Below are 20657 nucleotides of genomic sequence, written 5' to 3'. Positions count from 1 at the left end.
ATTGCTGAGGCACATTTTCTGATAATTTGAATTTTTTGCTTAACATTTCTTCCTGTCAGTATGTGTAGATTGTTTTTAATATGCTTTTATATAATATATAATAATTTTGCATACTAAATATGGCACAAATGCAGAAGGAGCACAAATTATTATAGTTCAATGAATTATCACAGCATGGTCATCTCCATTCAGCCACCACCAAAATTCAGAAACTGAGCATTGGCTTCAGCAGCCCCTGTCAGACCCTCTCTGGGATTCCCAAAGCCTCCTCCTGGAGTAATGTCATCAGAGTTTCATGGTAGGTTTGCCCATTTTGGGATGGATGCAAATGGAGTCATCAACATGCAGCTTTGCATCTGGCTTCTTCTGGTCTACTTTTTGTTTGTAAGGTCTCACCTTGGTGCTCTGAGTAGCTTCCGTTCATTGATTCTCATCCTTGTGTAAAGTACTGATTTCTACTGTTGATGAACGTTTGAGTTTTCATATTTGGGCTCTGTGAGTGCTGCCATTATGCGTGCTCTGATGCATCTTAGGTATATAGTTGCGCCCCTTCTTTTCTTTCTTTCTTACGTTTTGTGTGTGTGTGTGTGTGTGTGTGTGTGTGTGTGTGTGTGTGTGTTCATGGGCCTGTGCATGTGGAGGTCAGAGGAAAGCTTGTGGGATTCGGTTCTCTCCTTCTACCACACGGGTCCTAGGGTTCAAACTCAGGTTATCAGACTTGGACAAGCACCTTTACCCACTGAGCTATCCCACCAGTCCTAATTTTTGAGACAGCTCTCACTTCTCATTATGAAGCTCAGGCTAACCTTAAACTTTCAGTCCTCCTGCCTCAGCCTCCCAAGTGCCAGGATTACACCATTATGCCCGGCAGTTCTACCAGTTTCTATTAGCGTTCTAAGATTCCTTCTGGAGTGGTGTAAACATCTGCCCCCTCCTCCCTTGGTTCCAACAACAAACCCAGGTATGACTCCACTCAACTGCAGTCTGGGGAACCAGTGAGTTTACTGGGTTTACTTATAGAGCAATGGGTGAGGGTTTACATATAGGAGTATAGGCACTCCTCCCCATCCCCCAAAGACCGCATTGAAAAGTCTTCATCCAAGCATGGATGGTGGCTTCTTCATAGAGATACAAAATGGCAAGAGAGTCTCCCTCAGGCTTCTTCAGTTTATAAAATTATACCCTTAGTACCTCCTCCTTGTGCAACTAGGACTGACTGGTTGGCTGAGAGGATCCTGTGACTTTCCCTGCCCCTCCTTCCTTGTGGAGCATGACAGTCCACAAACTTAGCTGTGATGATCTTAGGCAAGTGGGTGCAACCAAGCTTGGGAAGATGGCATCTGTCCATGATCTGTTTGTTGGAGAACAGTCCTATGCAACTGTTAGTCATTTACCTAGGAGTAAAATTTGGGATGCTAGCCTTAGTCATTATTGCCCATCTGATATTGGAAACCACTGCTGTTTCATGCTCCTGGAAGCAGGGCACACATCTTCATGGACAACACTTGGGTATCTCTTCCTGCCTTTAGCTATTCTGGCATTGTGTGGTGCTCTCTTTTGCCATTAATAATGTGTGCCTTGTGTTTGATGAGTTTGAACTTTTTTCCGTATGTTTATTAGCCATTTGGATATCTTCTGTTGTGAAGTGATCGTTTAACTTCTCTCCTGTCATTGTCCTTTTTAATTTTATTGACTTGGAATAATTTTAGTTTTGTTTTGTTTTAATTTTTGTATTTATTTGTGTTTGTGTGTATGCACATGCACACGTGATGATATGCACATATGCTGGTATACACATGCCATGGCACATGTGTGGAGTTCAGAGGACAACTTGGGGGAGTTGGTTCTCTCTTTACACTTTGGGTCCCAGGATCAAAGACATGGTTGTCAGGCTTGGTGGTAGGCACATTTACCCACTGAGCCATCTTGCTGGCCCCAAGTTTAAAATTACTATTATTGTTGGGAAGGGGCACATGTACATATGTAGATATACATATGCCATGGTGCGTTTGTGGAGGTCAGAGGACAACTTTTGGAAGTCAGTTCTCTCCTTCCACAGTGGGTTCTGGTGATTGAACTCCAGTGGGCAAGTTTGCATGGCAAGTGCTTTTACCCACTGAGCCACTTTGCTGCCCTTGGAAGGTTTCTTTACAAATTCTGGGTGGAGGTCCACTGCTGATACAAGCACCACAAACATCTCCCACTGCTCTTTCATTCTCTTCATAGTGTGTTTTGTTGAAGAAATCTATCCATAAGGATATTTACCTCTGTCAGTTTATAAAAGTTTCATTGTTTTAACTGTTACATAACTGCTGTGTCCTGCATGGCTGGGTAGCGGAAGACACAAAGAGGAGTGGCGCAGTATCTAATAGTAAAACACACACAAGACAATTTAATATTAAAGGAAGTTGGGGACCAGGAGACTCCCTCTTCCACAGAACAAAGAGCACTGAGTCTAACTTCCAAGGCTTTATTCCCAGGAATGGAGTGCTTTAAGCAGGTATGAAGGAACAAAGCATAGGCAGATCAAAGGACATTTCTCTGCAGGAGCTCAGGAAACAATCAGCAACAAAGTGTGGTCCGTTTGCAAGGTACAGAGCAAATGTTCAATCAACAATGTAACAATGTAAATAAGGCATAATGGTTTTTGTTTTTTTTTTTAATCTAATCTAAACTTAAACATAAGGGACACTGCACTTCAGAACCCATGTCTGCATACAAGCCTATCTGGCTCTGCCATCATAGACACTCTATGACTTTGCACATGTGGTCAAGCACACTTTCTGCAGAGTTCAACAGGGCAGTTGTCTTGAACACATAACCTTTTGTGCATTCTATGTGAGGCAGGATAAATATTGATTTTTCCATATGGATACTCCATTGACTAATTACCTTCTACTGAAAAGATCTCCCACCCTCACTGTCTTATTGGAAAATCCTCCCAAGCATACGTTGACCATCATGCATGTGTGAGTGGGTCTGCTTCTGGAGCCCATTTTTTATGCTGCTTTATTTATCTACTCTCTCTTAATCTTAGCACATTTATAAAATCTCTTGATATGCAGCTGTGAAGAGACCTCTAAATTTGTTGTTGTGTTAGAATTTTTTATCATCCTTTCATACTTCAGGACTTCAGTTTGGCTATTTCTTCTCTTCTGTCTTCTCTGATGACAGTCCTTCCATTGTGTAGCAGCAGTTACCCACAGACCTCTGCTTTAGAGTATCCGAGGCTTTCCCAAGCCCACATCTCCAAGCTTCTAAATTCCTCCTACAAACTAGTTCCAAGGATGTCAGAACCATATTGTCAGATAGTCACAACCTGTGACCCACTTTTCTGCTCTCAATTTTCTGTGTTGGTAGGAATTTCTATCACTGTGATAAAATTCCTAAGTAAGACAAAGAAGAGGGAAGGATTTATTTTGGCTCCCAGTTGCAGAGGTTTCAGGCCATGGTGGAAGGGAGGAGCACAGCAGCTACAAGCATCATGGCTACAAAGCAGAGAGAAGGCCTGTGCTTCTGCTGTTCCCCCTCCTCCCCAGCTGGGCCCCTAGCCTATGGCCAGTGTCTCCCTCACACCCAGTTAACTCTGCAGAAACATCCTGGAACATGCCTCAAGGTGTGCTTTGTTAACATGGCCGTTTTTACCCAATCAAGTCCATACCAAGATTGATGATCATCACAGTACTTTATATATGACAGAGATTATGCGTCTGTCACAAATGCTGCAAATATTTTCCCTGTTGTGAATTATAGTTTAACTTTGCTTATAACATCTTTCATCATAGAGATTTAAATTTTATTTTATGGCTTCTGACTTCTGGGCTTTACTTAGCAAGGACTTTCTTACTAGCGATATGTCATTAAGATCATCTGAAACAGTCTCCTTAATTTTAGTGTTTTGTAATTTGACAAATAGTTTAATTTTTTAATTTTTCTTAAAATTAAGTATGTATCTTGAGCTGGAGAGATGGCTTAGCGGTTAAGAGCACTGGCTGTTCTTGCAGAGGACCTGGATTCAGTTCCCAGCATCCACATGGCAGCTAACAGCTGTTTATAACTCCAGTACCGGGGAACCTGACACCCTCTTCTGACATCCTCAGGCATTGCACGACATGGGTGCACTTACGTGTATGCAAGCAATATACTCATACACATTTTAAAATTAAATATTTTAAAGTTAAAAAAATAAGTATGTATCTCATGTGAGATAGGGGCCATTTTTTTTTCTCTGTATTTCTCTGCTTCAAGATTAGACCAGATGCTAAGATGGGAGGGTTGCCATGAGTTCAAGGCTAGCCTGGGCTACATAGTGAATTCCAGGCTAGCTTGAGCTACAGCGTGAAACCTTATCTCAATAAACAGTTTGCCCTAATATTATCCAGCCATACCGTTTTCAGAAATCATTTTCCATGTACCATATTTTGTACACATATTTTTGATTTTTACCTCGTGACTCTGGTGTACTGGGGACATGTACTAATTAGAGGCCTTTGGCTCTGACAAAAGCATTGTCTGATTTGTCTACTCTTGAGTCATAGTATCTTTGTCAAGTGTTGCTAATTCTTGCAATATGCCCAGCTTCTCCTCTAGGAAGTAGCAAGTGAAAAAAAATCATATAAATGATCCTTATTCAATCAAAATAATTTTTTCTTTCCTCCTCCTTTCTTTCTCTTTTTTTTAGATGGGGGGGTCTCACAACACAGCCCAGGCTGGCTCTGAACTCCTGTCTTAGCCTCCAGAGGGTGGTACTGTAGGCACGCACCACTGTGACAGTTTTATTTTTTATTCTTTATTCTTTTAAGTGCCAGGGATCAAACTTGGGGAGTTGTGCATGTTTAGCTCACATCCTGCCACTGAGATACATCCTCAGGGCAAAGGTAAGAATTTCTGAACCATAAAATCTAAAAGACTCCATTTCCAGCCAGGCATTGTGGCACAACCCCTAATCCTAGCACCCAGGAGGCAGAAGCAGACAGATCATTGTGAGATTGAGGTCAGCCTGGTCTGCATACCGAGTTCCAGGCCAACTGGGGCTACATAATGAAACCCATTATGTAGGGTCTCCATTTCCAGGAGGCCAGTTTGTAGTCCTGGCCCCTGGGCTCAGCCCACTCCATGCTGCAGTGCTCTGTTCTCCCCCTCTCCCTTCCTGACTTTCTCTCTCTCTCAAAAGGCAAACCACGGTTCAGCAGGAATGTTCTGACTTGGTCATCCCCACTAGATGGAACAGTTCAGCCCATAGAAGGAGGCTATCCTGGCTGCAATCACTAAGAACCTACTTCCACATAGCTAAGCTGCTACTTGAGCTACTGATATTAGGGAAGACTGTAGACTTTAAAGGGCTTCATTGTATGGTGTCTTGGTCTACTTTATATAGCAAAGTACCTGCAACTGGGTGCTCTTTTGTTTGCTGGGGCTGGAACCCAGGACCTTGCACACACCAGGCAAGTGCTCTACCACTGAGCTACATCCCCAGCTGAATCCAGATACTTTTTAAAGAAAAGAGGTTTATTTAATTTACAATCTGGGGGAGTCTGAAAGTTCAAGATTCCGAAGCCCCATTCACCTCTGTTGGTAGATGGACTCATAATGGTGAGATGTGTATAAAATACCACATGATGGGACAGGAAACCAGAGATTCAGGACAAGGCTTGCTCTTGTTATAATAACCCACTTTCTTGGGAACTAACAGGGTCCATTGCTGCCAAGGCCTCAGCCCCAGTTACCTGAGTGCTTTTCATGAGGCTCTGCTTCTTAAAAGTTCTATCATCTTTACATTGCCACACAGGGAAACCAAGCTTCTAACAAAGGAAGCTTTGGGGAACACGCTCAAGTATGCAAACCACAGAATGAGATTTGTCATTTATATCTCAATAAAGCTGTTTAAAAAAATAAAGAGAGGGTAGAGAATGAGGAGAGTTAGATCGTAGGTCTTCACCCACCCTATCCTTGCCACCTCTTCTCTGTGGGACAGTCTTCAGGTCCACTCAGTGTTTTACCACAGAAGATATCAGCCCAACAAAATTGCTCTTCTGGGCTTTCTAAACTGTATCTTGCTTTGTGTGTGTGTGTGTGTGTGTGTGTGTGCGTTTAGAAGCTTACTATGTAGCTGAGGCTATCCATACTTGAATTCCTGATCCCCACTGCTCAAGTGCTGGGAAGACAGGCATGTGCCACCACGCCTGGCATCTGTTTTGTGTTTTACTCCATTTCCCTTACCATAGCACCCGAGTTATTATCTTCTTGATGTTATGGTAAGTTCCTCTAGGGAAAGTACTGGGCCTTACACATCTCTAACTACTGGCAAGCAGAACATGGGTGGGGTGCAGACAGGTCCCTGGTTCATGTTCTCATTCACAATGGAACTTCTTTCAGTTGTCATCAGTCTAGAAAGAGCCTAACTGGGCAGAAGGCTGAGGATGTGGAGTGTGAATTTCCTATGGGTTCCGTTCTGTCTGTCTTCTGGATAATATTAGAATAAACAATTATGCTGTGGGTTCAAAGAAGAGGGAGTCAAAGGAACAAGGTGGAGAGGGTGGCTTCCTACCCACAGTAACCCAGCACTAATGGTTTCCTATTTCCCACTTTCTCTTCCCCTCCTCCTTCTCTTCCTTCTCTTCCCCCTCCTTCTCCCCACCCCTCTTCAAGGTGTCAAGCATTCCAAGCTGGCCTTGAACTTGCTATGTAGACAAAGATGACCTTGAACTTCTGATCCTCTGTCTCTACCTCCTGAGTGCTGGTATTACAGCATTTGCCACCAAGCTCATTTTAGTTAGCGCTGGGTATGGAACCCAGGTGCATGCTAAGCAAGCACTCTACCAACTGAGTACATGCATCTCCAGCCCTCTTTTCATTTTCTTCTGCCTATGTCTTGGACCATGTTAAAAAGAAAAAGTTAAGATAAAATAAATTTAGCAGAGCTTACTTCAACAAAGAGTGATTTATGAATCAGGCCACATTCGGGACGATATCACGAGCTCTGTTCTATAGCATGGGCAGTGAGCTCTTCTAAGTTGAATGATGTGCTAAACCCAAATTGCTTTGTAACAGCTAGGCATTAGTCTGATTTAGGTGTGATCTGATCAGTTGGTTTTCTGTGATTGGCTAAACTTTAATTTATTATAAAGCATACCTCTAACTTAGATTATGTTCCAGAGCAGGGCATGGGACCCAGGGCCTTGTACAAACTGAGAAAAGCTTTATTATGGAGCTATAGCCCATCCCAAGTCTTTGTTATAGAGGAACACAAATTGTTGTACAGGAGCTCAAGGTATCCAGGCAGCCTCAGGCTGACACCCCTTTTCTCACTACCTCCTTCCTTGTCTTACAGGTGTCACATTTTCTTGCTGAACCTCAGATCTGTTAGGTTTGGCACCATTGTATCTTTTTTTTTCTTTTTCCTTTGGAAAGCATTTTTTTTTCTTTTTACAAAAGCAGAAAGGAGACTCGATTACAGCCTTATTCCTATAACCCAGAGAAAATGTTTTTTGAATTTTTTTCACAACACTATTAATAATTAAAAGTATTCTTTCTGAATTAAGGAGTGGGGTGATGTGATCTATTTTTGAGCCTTCCTGTTTCTCACTCATTGCTGTTATCATGGGTAACTTTCTGATAATACAAACACATCTGTCATCTGATTGGACAAATTTGGCCTCAAACTAATAAGTCCTGGAAAAGAAACTGTGTTTGCAAAGGCTGATTGACTGACGAGAACTTTGGCCATATGGAGATGTTGTAGTGTTACAGGTTCAGAGCCCAATTACAATTTATCTTAGGCTCTCTTTAGTCCCCTAGATAGTCATTTCCTTGCCCTCCTCTATATTGGATCTAATATCCTGTGCTAAACAGATTAAACATCCTTTGAAATGTATGAACAGACCCCTAGTTTCCATCAATCAAAGAACTAAGAATGATGTCAGATACCATCTAAGGCCTATGGCAGAGTTCTCCTTGCTTTGCCTGTAATCTGCCTCTGATGTTTCCACCAATGTATTTGAAAGTGTCTTAATTTATGGCTGTCTTTGTTCTCTTACTATAAAAACTTCACGAAACTTTGCGGTTCCACTTTACCGTTTTGGAACATGGAATTTGGGGCGACCTAAATCTGTGTTCCCAGGCCATGGACATTCATATTTGGCTCCAGAACAAACTATCTCTTATCTCCTTTGAGGTGAGAGTTGGGTTTTGTGTTGATAGTGTGTTTATGTGTTTATGATGCATCTATGTTCCTGTGTGAGTACAGATGTGCACATGCCATGATGTGTATGTGGGATCAGTGGCATCCTTGGTGGTGGGACCTCAACCACTTGATGAAATAGGGTCTTGTTTTGTTGCTGCACAGGCCAAGCCCTAGAGCTTCTGGTCACTGTCTGGTTTCCTCCTTCCACCTTCCTATAAGAGCTCTGGGATCACAACATGTGCCACTGTGCACTGCTTTATATGGGTTCTGAGTATTCAAATGTGGGTCCTCATGCTGACAGGATAGCACTTTTATACAATGAGTCATCTTCCCAGCTCCAAAGCCCCACTTTCCCCCTCATGTCCCATAATACTGAGGATGCCCACAACTCCTTGTCTGTGTTTTGGCTGATTAGACAGATGCTTTTTATCAACACTAAACAACTGTGACTATAATGCTGCCCTTCCAAACAAGCTTAGGTTTTTTTTAGGTTTCAGCAAGCTCTTTCCACCTTCAAATTTCAGAGACAGGCAATTCATATAGGTTGGACTTCTTTTTAAAATTTATTTTTCTTGATCTGTTTTCAAAATGTGTAATTGTTTTTTTGGGTTTTTTCACTCTTAGGAATTTTTTGATGTATGGCCAGTTTTGATGGGTGAGGCCCCACCCTACTCTGGTCCCAGAACTCCAGATGGAAGGGTAAGTTTCTTTGTGCCTTTTGAAATAAACATGTGTTTAATGAAATTCAAATTTAAATACATAGTTAGGAATCTCAATTTGCTTTCATACTAATACTCATTGCCATATATTAATTGAAAATATTTCATTAAAAAATGAAACTCAAGGAGCTGGAAAGATGACTCAAAGGTTGAGAGCACTGGTTGTTCTTTTGGAGGACCTGGATTCAATTCCCAGCACCCACATGGTGGCTAACAACCATCTATAACTCCAGTTCCAGGGGAGTTCAATGCTCTCTTCTGACCTCCGTGGGCCTTGAACTACATGGGTGCACTTACATACATGCAGGCAATACACTCATACACATAAAATAAATAAAACTAATAAATAAAATATTTAAAAAATGGGGCTGAGAGATGGCTCAATGGTTAAGAACACTGGGTGTTTTTGCAGAAGACCCAGGCTTGAATCCCAGTACCCATACGGCAGCTAACAACTGTCTGTAACTCCAGTTCCAGGGGATCTGATGGCCTCTTCTGTCCTCTGTGGGCATTGCACGACGTGGGTGCACCTACTTACATGCAGGCAATACACGCATACACATAAAATAAAAATAAATAAAATATTTAAAAAGTATTAAAAAATGAAACTCAAAAGTAAGACCTGGTAGACCTGCTGAAGGGCAGTTCTTTATCATGTCTATATTTATCGCCACTGGACTATGTAGTCTCCCTGAGTGTAGCACGTCTTCACAATTGCCAGTCTGTCACTTGCAGAAGTTTTTAATGTCTTTCTGGAGTTTCACAGTGACCTGTGAAGCAGACAAAATAGGAAAGAGCCCAGAGAGGTCAAGCAGGCTGCTCAAGGATTTACCCAATGGGAAGTTAGAGCCAACTGGAACTAGAAAAGAGCTTCAGAGCCAATCTAGAATGGTCAAACTGAAGGCCAACCCCAACCACCAGAGATACTTGTTTAGCTGCATTTATTTGTTTGTTTGGTTTTGGTTTTTTCAGACAGGGTCTCTCTGTAGCCCCAGCTGGCTTGGAACGCACTATGTAGACCAGGCTGGCCTTGAACTCACAGAGATCTGCCTGCCTCTTCCTCCCAAGTGCTGGGATTCAAGATGTATACCACCATCCCAGATGAAATTTGATCTTCTTTGTTGTTTACATTTATAAAACCTTGAACTGATCAGATGTGGTGGCTCACACCTTTAATCCCAGCACTAGGAAGGCAGAGACAGGCAGATCTCTATGAGTTAGAGACCAGCCTAGTCTACACAGTGAGTTCCAGGCCATCTAGGACTACATAGTGAGATCCAAAAAAAAAAAAAAAAAAAATTCCACTGGGTTTTAACAATAATAAAATATTTCCCATAAATACTTGGACTCTCAATTTATTTTGAAAAGATAAAATGTTAGTCAAAGTGAACTCACCACCCCACAGGGTGAATTTGATTGGAACTGAGTAGCTGCTGCCTCGTTGGAGAGTGGCCTGAGTCACCCCTCTCCCCCAAGATCTCATGTAGCACAGGTTGGCCTGGAACTGGTTTGTAGTCAAGGATGACCTTGAACTCTTGATTCATGCATGCGAGGCAAGCCTACTGAGCTACATCCCTAGCCCAAGGAAAGTGCTTTAAAATACATACTTTGCTCATTAGCATGGCTGATGTGTTCCCATTGGGCTTTTTTGTGAGTTCATATACAAACGGATTTGTGTATTATGGAAAGTTAGATGCCAAGGAACTAGAATAGAGACCGTTACAGCTTTCAGACATGGCCAACGTCAATCAACTCCTGGTTCCTTGGCTGCTCTGATTTAGCTCTCTAAGCTGAACCCTCAGGGCAGAGGGCAGAGGCCATCACTAACTCTAGAACAGCCAGAGACCTGTCCTTTCTAATCCTCTGGCCCTTTACCCTCAAATGTCCTAATCGTAGAGACTCAACTGATAGGTCACTTTTTCTTGGTGTACCGAGAAGAGTGGCCTAACATTTGACCAATGAGAGAAGTTTTGGTGTTCTGGAGGTGGCTCCCTCACATGGCTCAAGCCTTTTCTTTTTCCTCCTCCTCCTCCTCCTCCTCCTCCTCCTCAGTGGCCTAACATTTGACCAATGAGAGAAGTTTTGGTGTTCTGGAGGTGGCTCCCTCACATGGCTCAAGCCTTTTCTTCCTCCTCCTCCTCCTCCTCCTCCTCCACCTCTTTTTGTGAGCAGATTGAAATACTGGCTGGGGCCTGGAGAAAGGGAATCAAGCCAGGTTCTAAGTTAAGCTACTCAGGACTGTAGGGAGAACAGTGGAAACAAAAACAGATCTCAGTGGGCTGACAGGAATCTACAGGGCCAAGAAGCTGCTTAAGAGTAGCAGTGGGCCCTAAGCAAAGGCACCCGAATGCCATCAACCATTCCTCCCGAAGATGGCAAGATTGTTAGCAGATGAGCTTGAAGCACATCTAACATTAAGACCAAGTAAACTGCCTTTCAGTCCTGAGAAGCTTTTGTTGCATAACAAAGACTCCGGGTATGGCCAAATACCTGCAAATGTGAGGGTTGCTTAGAAGAGGAAAACGAAAAGAAAGTCAACATTGACTTTGAACCTTTCAAATTAATTAGTGCATCACTGTTTGTGACAGGAAGTTCTATACAGAGGCTCTTACAGCACTCCCTTAGATGATAGGTGTGGCTTTCCTGTAATAGATGTGTACCTTGTGGCAGACTATAAGGAAACACAGGAAAAGCCCCGCACAAACCCACAGGTATCCCAAAGCAGGGGCTAGCCAGCCTTGCATTAGGTTGCCTATTTAAGAGTGGGAAAGCAGGCCAAGTGTAGTGACTCGTGCCTGTAATCCCAGCATTTAGGAGACAGAGGAAGGCTGTCTCTGTGAGTTCAAGGCTACTCTGGTCTACGTAATGAGCTCCAGGCCACCAGCTGGGGCTCCAGGAAGATCCTGTTGCAAAAAGGGCTACCCCCCACAAAAAGAAAAGAACTAGAGAACTGAAGTTCTCTAAAAACTGCTGTCTCTCACTCTGCCTTCCTTTAAAAATAAAAGGATGTGTGTGTTTAAACTATGGAAAAGTTGTACAGGGTAATTAGGCTTTGTGGAAAGAAAGCAGCAGGAAAGCACTTGGCTTCAAACTACCACATTTCTACACCTCATGATTTGGCCACCGCTGTGCTGGCTTTTTCAAAGACCCTTGTGTCACAGAGCTTGCAGCTCAGCAGAAGGTAACAAAGGTGTCCTTGATGGTTCTAGTTTGGTTTTCCAGAGTCTGTGAATTCACACATGAATGTGGCCTTGAAAGCAACATAACCTAGCTTCAGTGTGGAGAAAAAAAAAAACAAAAAAAACCTTATGTACCTAAAGCACACTGATTTTATTTTATTTTATTTTTTCCTGTTGGCTTGGGGGAAAAAAAAAAAACCCATTGACCATGACAGAAAATTTTCCAGAGTCTCCTAGCAACTGAACTCTACATTCTCTCTCCTATGGGGCAGCTGCAATGCTCATGTGATCACCTCCTGTAGGTGACAACAGACTTTCTTAGCTAGGACGTATCTTTTTTTTTTTTTGGTGGGAGATATGTTGAGACAGGGCCTTCTTGATTGTTTTTTGAGACAAGGTCTCACTCTGTAGCCCAGGTTGGCCTCAAACTTGTAGTGACCCTCCTGTCTCTGCTTCCTGAGCCTCCAAGCCAGATAGATGTCTTACGATATTTTCAACCCTCAGTGGGTTCATTAGGATGCAACCCATTATACATTGAGGAGAGCTGTGCTGCCTTTGTCTAACCACTTTCCCAATGATAGCTGTGATCAGGCTGTGGCCTACTCTATTCCAGGATGTACAGGATAGCAACGTTCAAGCCGAGCCTTGCCCTGAGTGGTTCCTTGTTATAGAACAGTAGTTGGCTCCATTTGGAGGCAGAGGCTGACAGATAATGATTTCGCATATCATTTGTGCAAGTGAACATTTACCATCTGTCCAGCACAAGCCATGAAATATTTATGCAAAAAAATATGACCACTATGACTATATCAAATTAAATCCAGAACATACAGACACAGGCATCAAAACCATATGAGAAAAGCCAGACCTGGGAACTCACAGAGCACCTCAGAGCAGTGAATGATGAATGATGTAGTCTCCATACCTGGACTACATAAAAGAAGGGACACTAGCGCTACAGGACTACTACATCCTCCACCCCATCAGACCATCCTGGCCATGAGTCATGGGATAAAGTGGGTGATGAATCCTCAATTTTTCCCTCTTTCATAACTTATGTTTTACACACACACACACACACACACACACACACACACACCATTGTGTGAAGTGTGGTGCATGATCTGAAAGTCAATATAGTAACTAAGATTGGACTAAAAGAACCGACGAATGCCAAAAGCCACAAATACCAAGTGAAATCAGTAGTACTTGGTGAATTAAAGCCAAAGAAATGGACATAGTTATGAATTTGTTATTCAGCAAATTCTGACATTGTAGAAGGACATAAGCTTGTCAACATATACTTCTGACATAACTCACTCACAATGCAGGCATGGAGTTGTCTCAAGGCTTTTTTTAGTAGTGTGGCTGAGCCCATGGTTGGGACAGACACACTGAAGAGCATGTCTACAAGGATCCATTACATCCATGAACTCAGGGAACACGTGCATTCAATCCTTGCTAACTACCCACTGCAATCGTAAAGCCACAGGTAGGATGCAGTATTAATCCGCGTTTTGTTCTGTGACTAATATTAAGAAAAATCAATGTAAAAGGTTGGAAAGATTATGGAAGGGACAAGATACAACTTTGCAGAACACAAGGGCAGATAACTGCTTCCTCCGAATGGGCCCCACCTCCTACTTTTCTCCACCACACAGTATTGCTATTGTATTATGAATCCATCAAGGGATTAATCTACAGATTATGTCAGAGCTCTTGGGATCCTGTCATTTCCTAAAAGCCTATCAGCCAGCAGCTAACCCCCCCCCCCAAGTCCAGGCCCTAATGGGGACATTTCGTGTCCAAACTGTAACAGAGGGACATCAGAGATTATAGAGTTCCATTTCTTTTTTCCTCCTCCAATTGTCCTTAGAACTGTAGAGTGGCAGTGACTGCCTTGGCCAGGGGTTCATGGGAGAGGAGGTCAGGAAGAGAGAAGCAGCGCACACTGGGAGTTGCAGGGTCTCTATGCATCCAACTTGATTGCTGTTAGTCTGGCTTCAAATGACAAGCTTCTATGCTTGGTTTGGGAAAACAGAAGGACTAATTTTGCACCTGGGTAAACTGAGGCCGCGAAAGCAGATATAGTCTGACCAAGTGTGTGTGTGTGTGTGTGTGTGTGTGTGTGTGTGTCTTTGTTCTTTGTCATTCACCATGCTGGAGGCCTTTAGTCTTCTACTTGTATGCTCCCTATTTTGGGGCTCCCTGTCCCAGGCAGCCCACACCACAGGAGCAGCTCTAGCTTCTGCCTTTATTTGGCTAGTTTACTTTCTGGAAGGATTCAGTTCTTTCACTATACCAACTCCAGCCTTGAGTATTTCCCTGCATCAGGAGGCTGAAGAAGGTGTGATCTCCAGTCTGTCAGCCAAACAGGCATCCAGACCCCTTGATTGGATCAGGAATTCCTCCTGAGACAGGAGGCTTGGGTGGAGCCCAGATAGCTGCATTTAAACCTCTAGGGTAGTGCTCCTCAAAGCATCTGTAGCAAAGGAAGAAGTTGGTTTGCTTATTCCAATTTTGGCTGATATATTTCAAGATATACTATTGTATTCATTCCTTTTCTGTTGCTGTGTTAAAACACCATAACCAAGGCAACTTAGAATAGTTTATTGGACTTAGAATAGTTTATTGGACTTACACTTCCAGAGGGATAAGAGTTCATCATGGCTGGGAGGCATGTGGGCAGAGGTGGTTGGGCAGAAGCTGGGAACTCATCTTCAAGCAGGCACAGGAAGGGGAGAGACAGACACTGGAGATGGCGCATGGCTATGAACTCTCAAAGCCCATGTCCTCTGACATGCTTCCTTCAGCAAGTCCGTACCTCCTGAGCCTCTGAAAACAGTGCCACCAGCTGACCAAAGATTCAAGTACTTGAGCCTGTGGGGGACATCTCATTCAAACTACCACAGATAGAGAACTATCGAAAGAAAACATAAGCCTTTCCGGAAGTGACGACCTCCCTACAAAAAAAAAAGCCTCTCTAAAAGAGAAGAGGAAACATGGGAAGCACCTGGTGCTCCAGTTCCTACCTCAGGATATGAAATGCCCAGGATGCTATAAAATCCCCATGTTTTTTAGCCTTTGTCAATGGTATCTTTGCGTGTTGGCTGCTCCATCGTCCTTTGCCGGCCTACGGGAGGATCTGTAAGGGTTACAGAAGGGCACTCCTTCAGAAGGGAACGGCAGCAGAACCCCAAGAATCAGGAAGAGTGGGGAAAACCCAACAAGCACAGAAAAAAGAAAGCTTTATAAACACAAATTATCAGTCCCCTTTCTCTAAATTAGATCCTACAAACTTAACCTAACTCAGTCTGTTTTAAAACTTGCTGAGTGGTGGCTGTAGTGGCTTTACATTATCATGGAACAGGAACACCATTGGGCATTTAGAAACATTAAACTGTGAGTTTCCCAATATTTTAAAGAACTTAGGAAACAGAAATTGATAAGGGAAAATGGATTTATTTATAGTCTGGTCAAAAAGTGGCAGGGGAAATTCTACCCACCCTCCAACCTGTGGCCATCTTACAATTTCTGGAAAGTCATGAGCAAAGGTTAGAACCTAGGGACTGTCACTGTGGGATAGGGTATTTGTCCTTTTCTTTGGGAGGTTGGACGCTTGGACCCCAGATTTTCTCCATTTTTTTTAATTTTGAAAGAAAATGAAACTTGAAAGATCCTCTATTTTGAAAGACAAAGAATTGAAGTTTGTAGGGAACAGACAGGACCCCCCCATTCTGGGTCTGGCAGAGTTCCTTGTCTGCAACTCCATTTTGCCCATAGGTGGGGGGTGCAAGCCTTCTGCATCTTTCCTTTGGAGTCAGCTTCAAGATCAGATTCCTGAGCCAAGTGTGGTAGTGCACGCCTGTAATTCCAGCATCCAGGAGGTGGAGGCAGGAGGATCAGAAGGTTAAGGTCATCCTTGAGGCTAGTCAGGGCCATATGAAAACCTGTCTCAAAAAACCAGAATATGCCAGGCCTTTAATCCCAGCACTTGGGAGGCAGAGGTAGGTAGATGTCTGTGAGTTCAAGGCCAGCCTGGTCTACGTAGTGAGTTCCAGGACAGCTGGGGCTACAGGGAGACCCTGTCTCAAAAAGACCAAAAAAAAAAAAAAAAAAAAAAAAAAAAAAAAAACAGAATATGGTAGTGCATCCCTTTAATCCCAGAATTTGGGAAGCAGAGGCAGGTGGATTGAGGTCAGCCTGATCTACATAGTGAGTTCCAGGCCAGCTGGATCTACAGGGAGACCACATCTCAAAAAAATGAGGGGGGCTGGAGACATGGTTCAGCAGTTAAGATTTCTGGCTACTCTGTAGAGGACCCAGGATCGGTTCCCAGCACCCACATGGAGCCTAACAACTGTCCATAACTCCATTTCCAGGGGATCTGACACCCTCGCCTGGCTTTTGCAAGTGCTGCATGCACAAGTGCATTTACATACATGCAGGCACACACACATAAAAATAAAAACAAATCAAAAAACAAAACAAAAAAACCAACCAATGGGGCTGGCAAGATAGCCCAGTGGGTAAAGTCACATGCCAGCAAGCCTGATGACTTAAGTTTGATCCCCTGGCCCTACATGGTGAAAGGAGAGAACCAATTACTACAACTTCTCTTTCTACTCTCTCTCTCTCTCTCTCTCTCCCTCTCTCTCTCTCTCTCTCTTTGTGTGTGTGTGTCTGTCTCTCTTTCTCTTTCTCTGTATGTCATACACACACACTACACTTTGGCATCACAAACAACAACCAATTAATCAAACAAACAAAAAACCCAGACTCTTGCATTCTAGTTAATCACACTGATTTTGCAAGTGAATAAAGAAAAGGTGCACAGCAGAAGACCAGAGCGCAAGTGTGGAGTCAAAGCTTCTTAGCAAACACAGCTAAGGGTCTGTCTAAGTAACAACTAGTTTGCAGGCTGGCAGTAGTCCAGGGACCACCATCTGAGCGGCTGTATCTCAGACAGTAGAGATGACGACATTGCACCGCCATTTTAAGCTTTTATGGTTAAATCACATAGCCACAAGGACTGAACTAGGAGTCAGGGCCCAGGCTCTAGTTCGATTCATTGTCTCACTATACAAGAGCCCTTCCTTGCAGTTCTGATCTGTGAAATGGTTGCTAAGCTGCCTATCACACTTGGGCATACAGAGAACTTGATAAGGTAATAGAATTTTCCATGGAGAGTGAGGGGAATGGAGCTACCTGCCAGCTGGTTCCATGAAGGAATACACTGAATCCTGAGAGTCAGTTGAGGACAGTGAGCTCTAGAAGGCAGCGAGCTGGGGCAAGCCTGGTGCTTCCTGAAGAAGGAAGATGGTAGGGCAGATGACAATGGAAGACAACGTCTGGATGCCTGATACTCCCGTGCCTTAGGTGTGGCGTAAACTTTGTGTGTTCTTTTCCTTCTTTTAAAAAAAAAAGAAAAGAAAGAAGAAGAAACACAGAACACAGAATAAGACCAGTTTTATGGCTGCATTCCTGTTGAAGTGCTTTCACTCAAGGTATAACTTTTCTTTTTTGGCAGGAAATTAACTTTTATAAGGTCATCGACTACATCCTGCATGGCAAAGAAGACATCAAAGTTATCCCGTAAGTTTTATCCCCAGACCTGCAGAGCTGCAGGCATATGTTCCAAAAACCTGCAAGCCTGTGTCTACCCATGCTAAGACAGCTAACCAAACCCAACAGGGCCATGTCCTTCGTTAGAGGCAGAGAGAACAGGGAACAATAGTAAGGAATATTGGGGAGACTCACAAGGATCGGGGAAACCAGGTCCCCAAAGGAGAAGAGGCTTGACCAAAGTCACAGCATGCTGGATGTATAGGATGGAGTTCGGGTCCCTCAGTCAGTTTAATAGGCAGCCTGTCTGGGCCTCAGCTTCCTGTCTGTAGAATGAGATGATGGTATCAAATTGGGGCTTTCCAACCCCTTCCGCAGAGCTGCTTCTGGGGTCCAAGAAAAAGACAAAGTAAAAGTAGGGAGCTGGTCAAGTAAGTGACTCGGGCCCCAAGGCATGCTGATTCTTCAGTGTCCTCTGCAGTGTGGCCAAGCAGGAAAACGAAAAGGTCAGGGAAGGATGCTGAGGTGCCTGTAGGGTGCCTGCAGGTAGTAGGGCTCAAAGACCATTTTCAGAGTAGAGCAATCACAGCCTTTTTCAGTACCCACTTGGGCTGTTTTGGCCAGCAGAATGTGCCAGAAAGCTTCATTATCTTATCTACTTAAATCCAAGAGCCACACCTAGAGCTCTGCCCTGAGACTGGGCTCACTTTCTCAATTTAATTGCAGGCACCTTAAGCTCCAATCAGGCTGTGTAGGAGAGTCACACCTTTACCCCCACCCAACTCCCTCCAGCTGGAGAGTTGAAGGGATTTCCTGTGTACTGCCCTGATTCTCCACCCAGGTTACTGGAAATGCTGACTCAGGCTTGGCCACCAGGTCAAATCCTAATCTTACTCTGTCGCTTCGATAAACAAGTTCTCCAGGCTTGGCCACCAGGTCAAATCCCTAATCCTCTTCTGTCCCTCAGATAAACAAATTCTCTGGTCTGTCTTTTGCTAGTGAAGGATGAGAAACTGTCTTGCATCCCCCTGTTTCTGGGCTCTCTCTGTTACCCAGCATTCCTGCTTGTAGAAAGACTGGTTCTTTGGCCCTCCCTCCCTCCCTCCTTCTTTCCCTCCCTCCCTCTCTCCCACACACTTGCTCTTCCTCTCTTCCTCTCTCTCTTTCTCTTCTTTATTTTAGACAGGGTCTCATTACATAGCCCAAACTGGCCTCCAATTCATAATCCTCCTGTTTGAGTGCTGGGATTATGGGTATGTACCATCATGCTTGGCTCTGATTTTTTCTGAAGCCCATCTTCTTCAATTTGTCAAATGCATACTCTCAAACATTCTGCTCTCTCTTTTTCTTTTAACTTTTCTTTTCTTTCTCTCCTCCCTAACTTTTTTGAAGACAGGGTTTCATGTAGTCCAGATTATTCTGGAACCTACTATTAGTGGAGACTGACCTTGAATGCCTGATCCTCCTGCCTTATCCTCCCAAGTGCTGGGATTACAGATGTGAGCTGTCACACTTGGTTTCTAACCCCTCTTCTAGCTTCACATTCATTAAACTCATTATATGTCTTTTAATTATCACAGTCACAGCCTTCCCCAATGTTTCATTTGTTTGTGCATGTGCACACATACATGTGTGTATGTGTCTGTGTGTCTATGTGTGTGCATGGTGTATGTGTATATATATGTTCACATGTATATGGGTGCATATGTGTGTGCATGTAGAGATGAGAGGTTGACATTGAGTGTCTTCCTAGATTGCACTCCATTTTATGTATTGAGGCAGGGTCTCTCACTTGAACCCAGAGCCTGCCAGCTTGCACTGGGCATCCGCTGTCTCCATCCCCAGTTGTTGTGATTATAGGTTGGTCACTACTAGTGAGTACTTTACCCACTGAGCCATCTCTCCAGCTCTATGCTTTATCAGTGCTGGTCAAGCGTCACATCTTCTAGGCCCAGATAACAGTAATCTTGCTCCTGTGTCACTTGTTTTGGGCTTTTTTAGAGACAGCGCTCTGTTTCTCTACAAATTTTAGACTCAGCCAGGATAAGCTATGCTGTAGTATAAGACCTTGAGACTTAGTGGTGTGAGTCACAAAGCTTCATCCCACCGCATGCCCACTGCTAATTGGTGGGTGTGGTTGGGACAATCTAGCAAGGACTGTCAACAGGCAGGAATCAAAACTGATAAAACAGCCACCATTTTGAACTTTGCAAGACTGACTGACATTGCCACAAGGAAGAGACTACATGGGAAAACATACTGGCTTTGAAATGTCCACCTGTTGTCTCTGTTCACATTTCAATGGCCAAAGCTAGTCACATGGTCATATTTTACATCAAATGGGGAGGGACTGCAACCTACGTGCTCAGAAGGAGGGACAGCCAGAGCATTTGCAAACATCACTAATGGTGGCCATAGTATGCCGTCTAAGCTAACAAGGGAGAATTGAGTAATAAATAAATGATTAATCAAGCCAAAGGAAGACAAAATAAAAGTTTAGGCAGAACTCAGAGCAGATGGGGAAAAAAAAGAAAGTTCATATATAATTTATTTATTTATTTAATTTTACTTTTTGAGACAGGGTCTCCCTGTAACTCCAGCTGTCCTGGAACTCAATATGTAGACCAGGCTGGCCTTAAACTCACAGAGATTCACCTGCCTCTGCCTCCCAAGTGCTGGGATTAAAGGCGTGTGCCACCACTCCCGGCCTGTAATTTATTTTTAAAAAATATTTTGGGGGTGAGATGGACCAGCTGGTAAAGGTACTTGCTGCCAAGCCTGCTGACTTGAGTTTGATTCTAGGACCTACATGGTGGAAGGACAGAGCTGACTCCCAGAAGTTGTCCTCTGACCTCCACATGTATGTCCTGAATGCCCACACACCTATATTTACACACACACAAGGTCAATAAATTAAAATGCAATAAAAATCCTTATTATTATTATTTTTGGGTGTGTGTATGTGTATGGAGGTCCAAATAAAATGTAGTTAAATTTTTTTTTTTAAATAAG

The 20657-nt window shown here is 43.5% G+C and overlaps 1 protein-coding gene across 1 annotated transcript in view; it reads left to right on the top strand.

Moving 5' to 3' along the window:
- Pde6a (phosphodiesterase 6A) overlaps nucleotides 1–20657 on the top strand; it is a 91329-nt gene that overhangs the window by 18940 nt on the left and 51732 nt on the right. The window contains exons 6-7 of the mRNA XM_008837912.1: nucleotides 8807–8881; nucleotides 17611–17675. Coding sequence (XP_008836134.1) covers nucleotides 8807–8881; nucleotides 17611–17675 — 140 coding nt within the window. The remainder of the gene's footprint in view (nucleotides 1–8806; nucleotides 8882–17610; nucleotides 17676–20657) is intronic.

The sequence above is a fragment of the Nannospalax galili genome, unplaced genomic scaffold (genome assembly GCF_000622305.1).
Source record: "Nannospalax galili isolate Female #2095 unplaced genomic scaffold, S.galili_v1.0 scaffold19, whole genome shotgun sequence".
NCBI classification, from domain to species: Eukaryota; Metazoa; Chordata; class Mammalia; order Rodentia; family Spalacidae; genus Nannospalax; species Nannospalax galili.
This window is presented reverse-complemented; position numbering and strand designations above follow the sequence as displayed.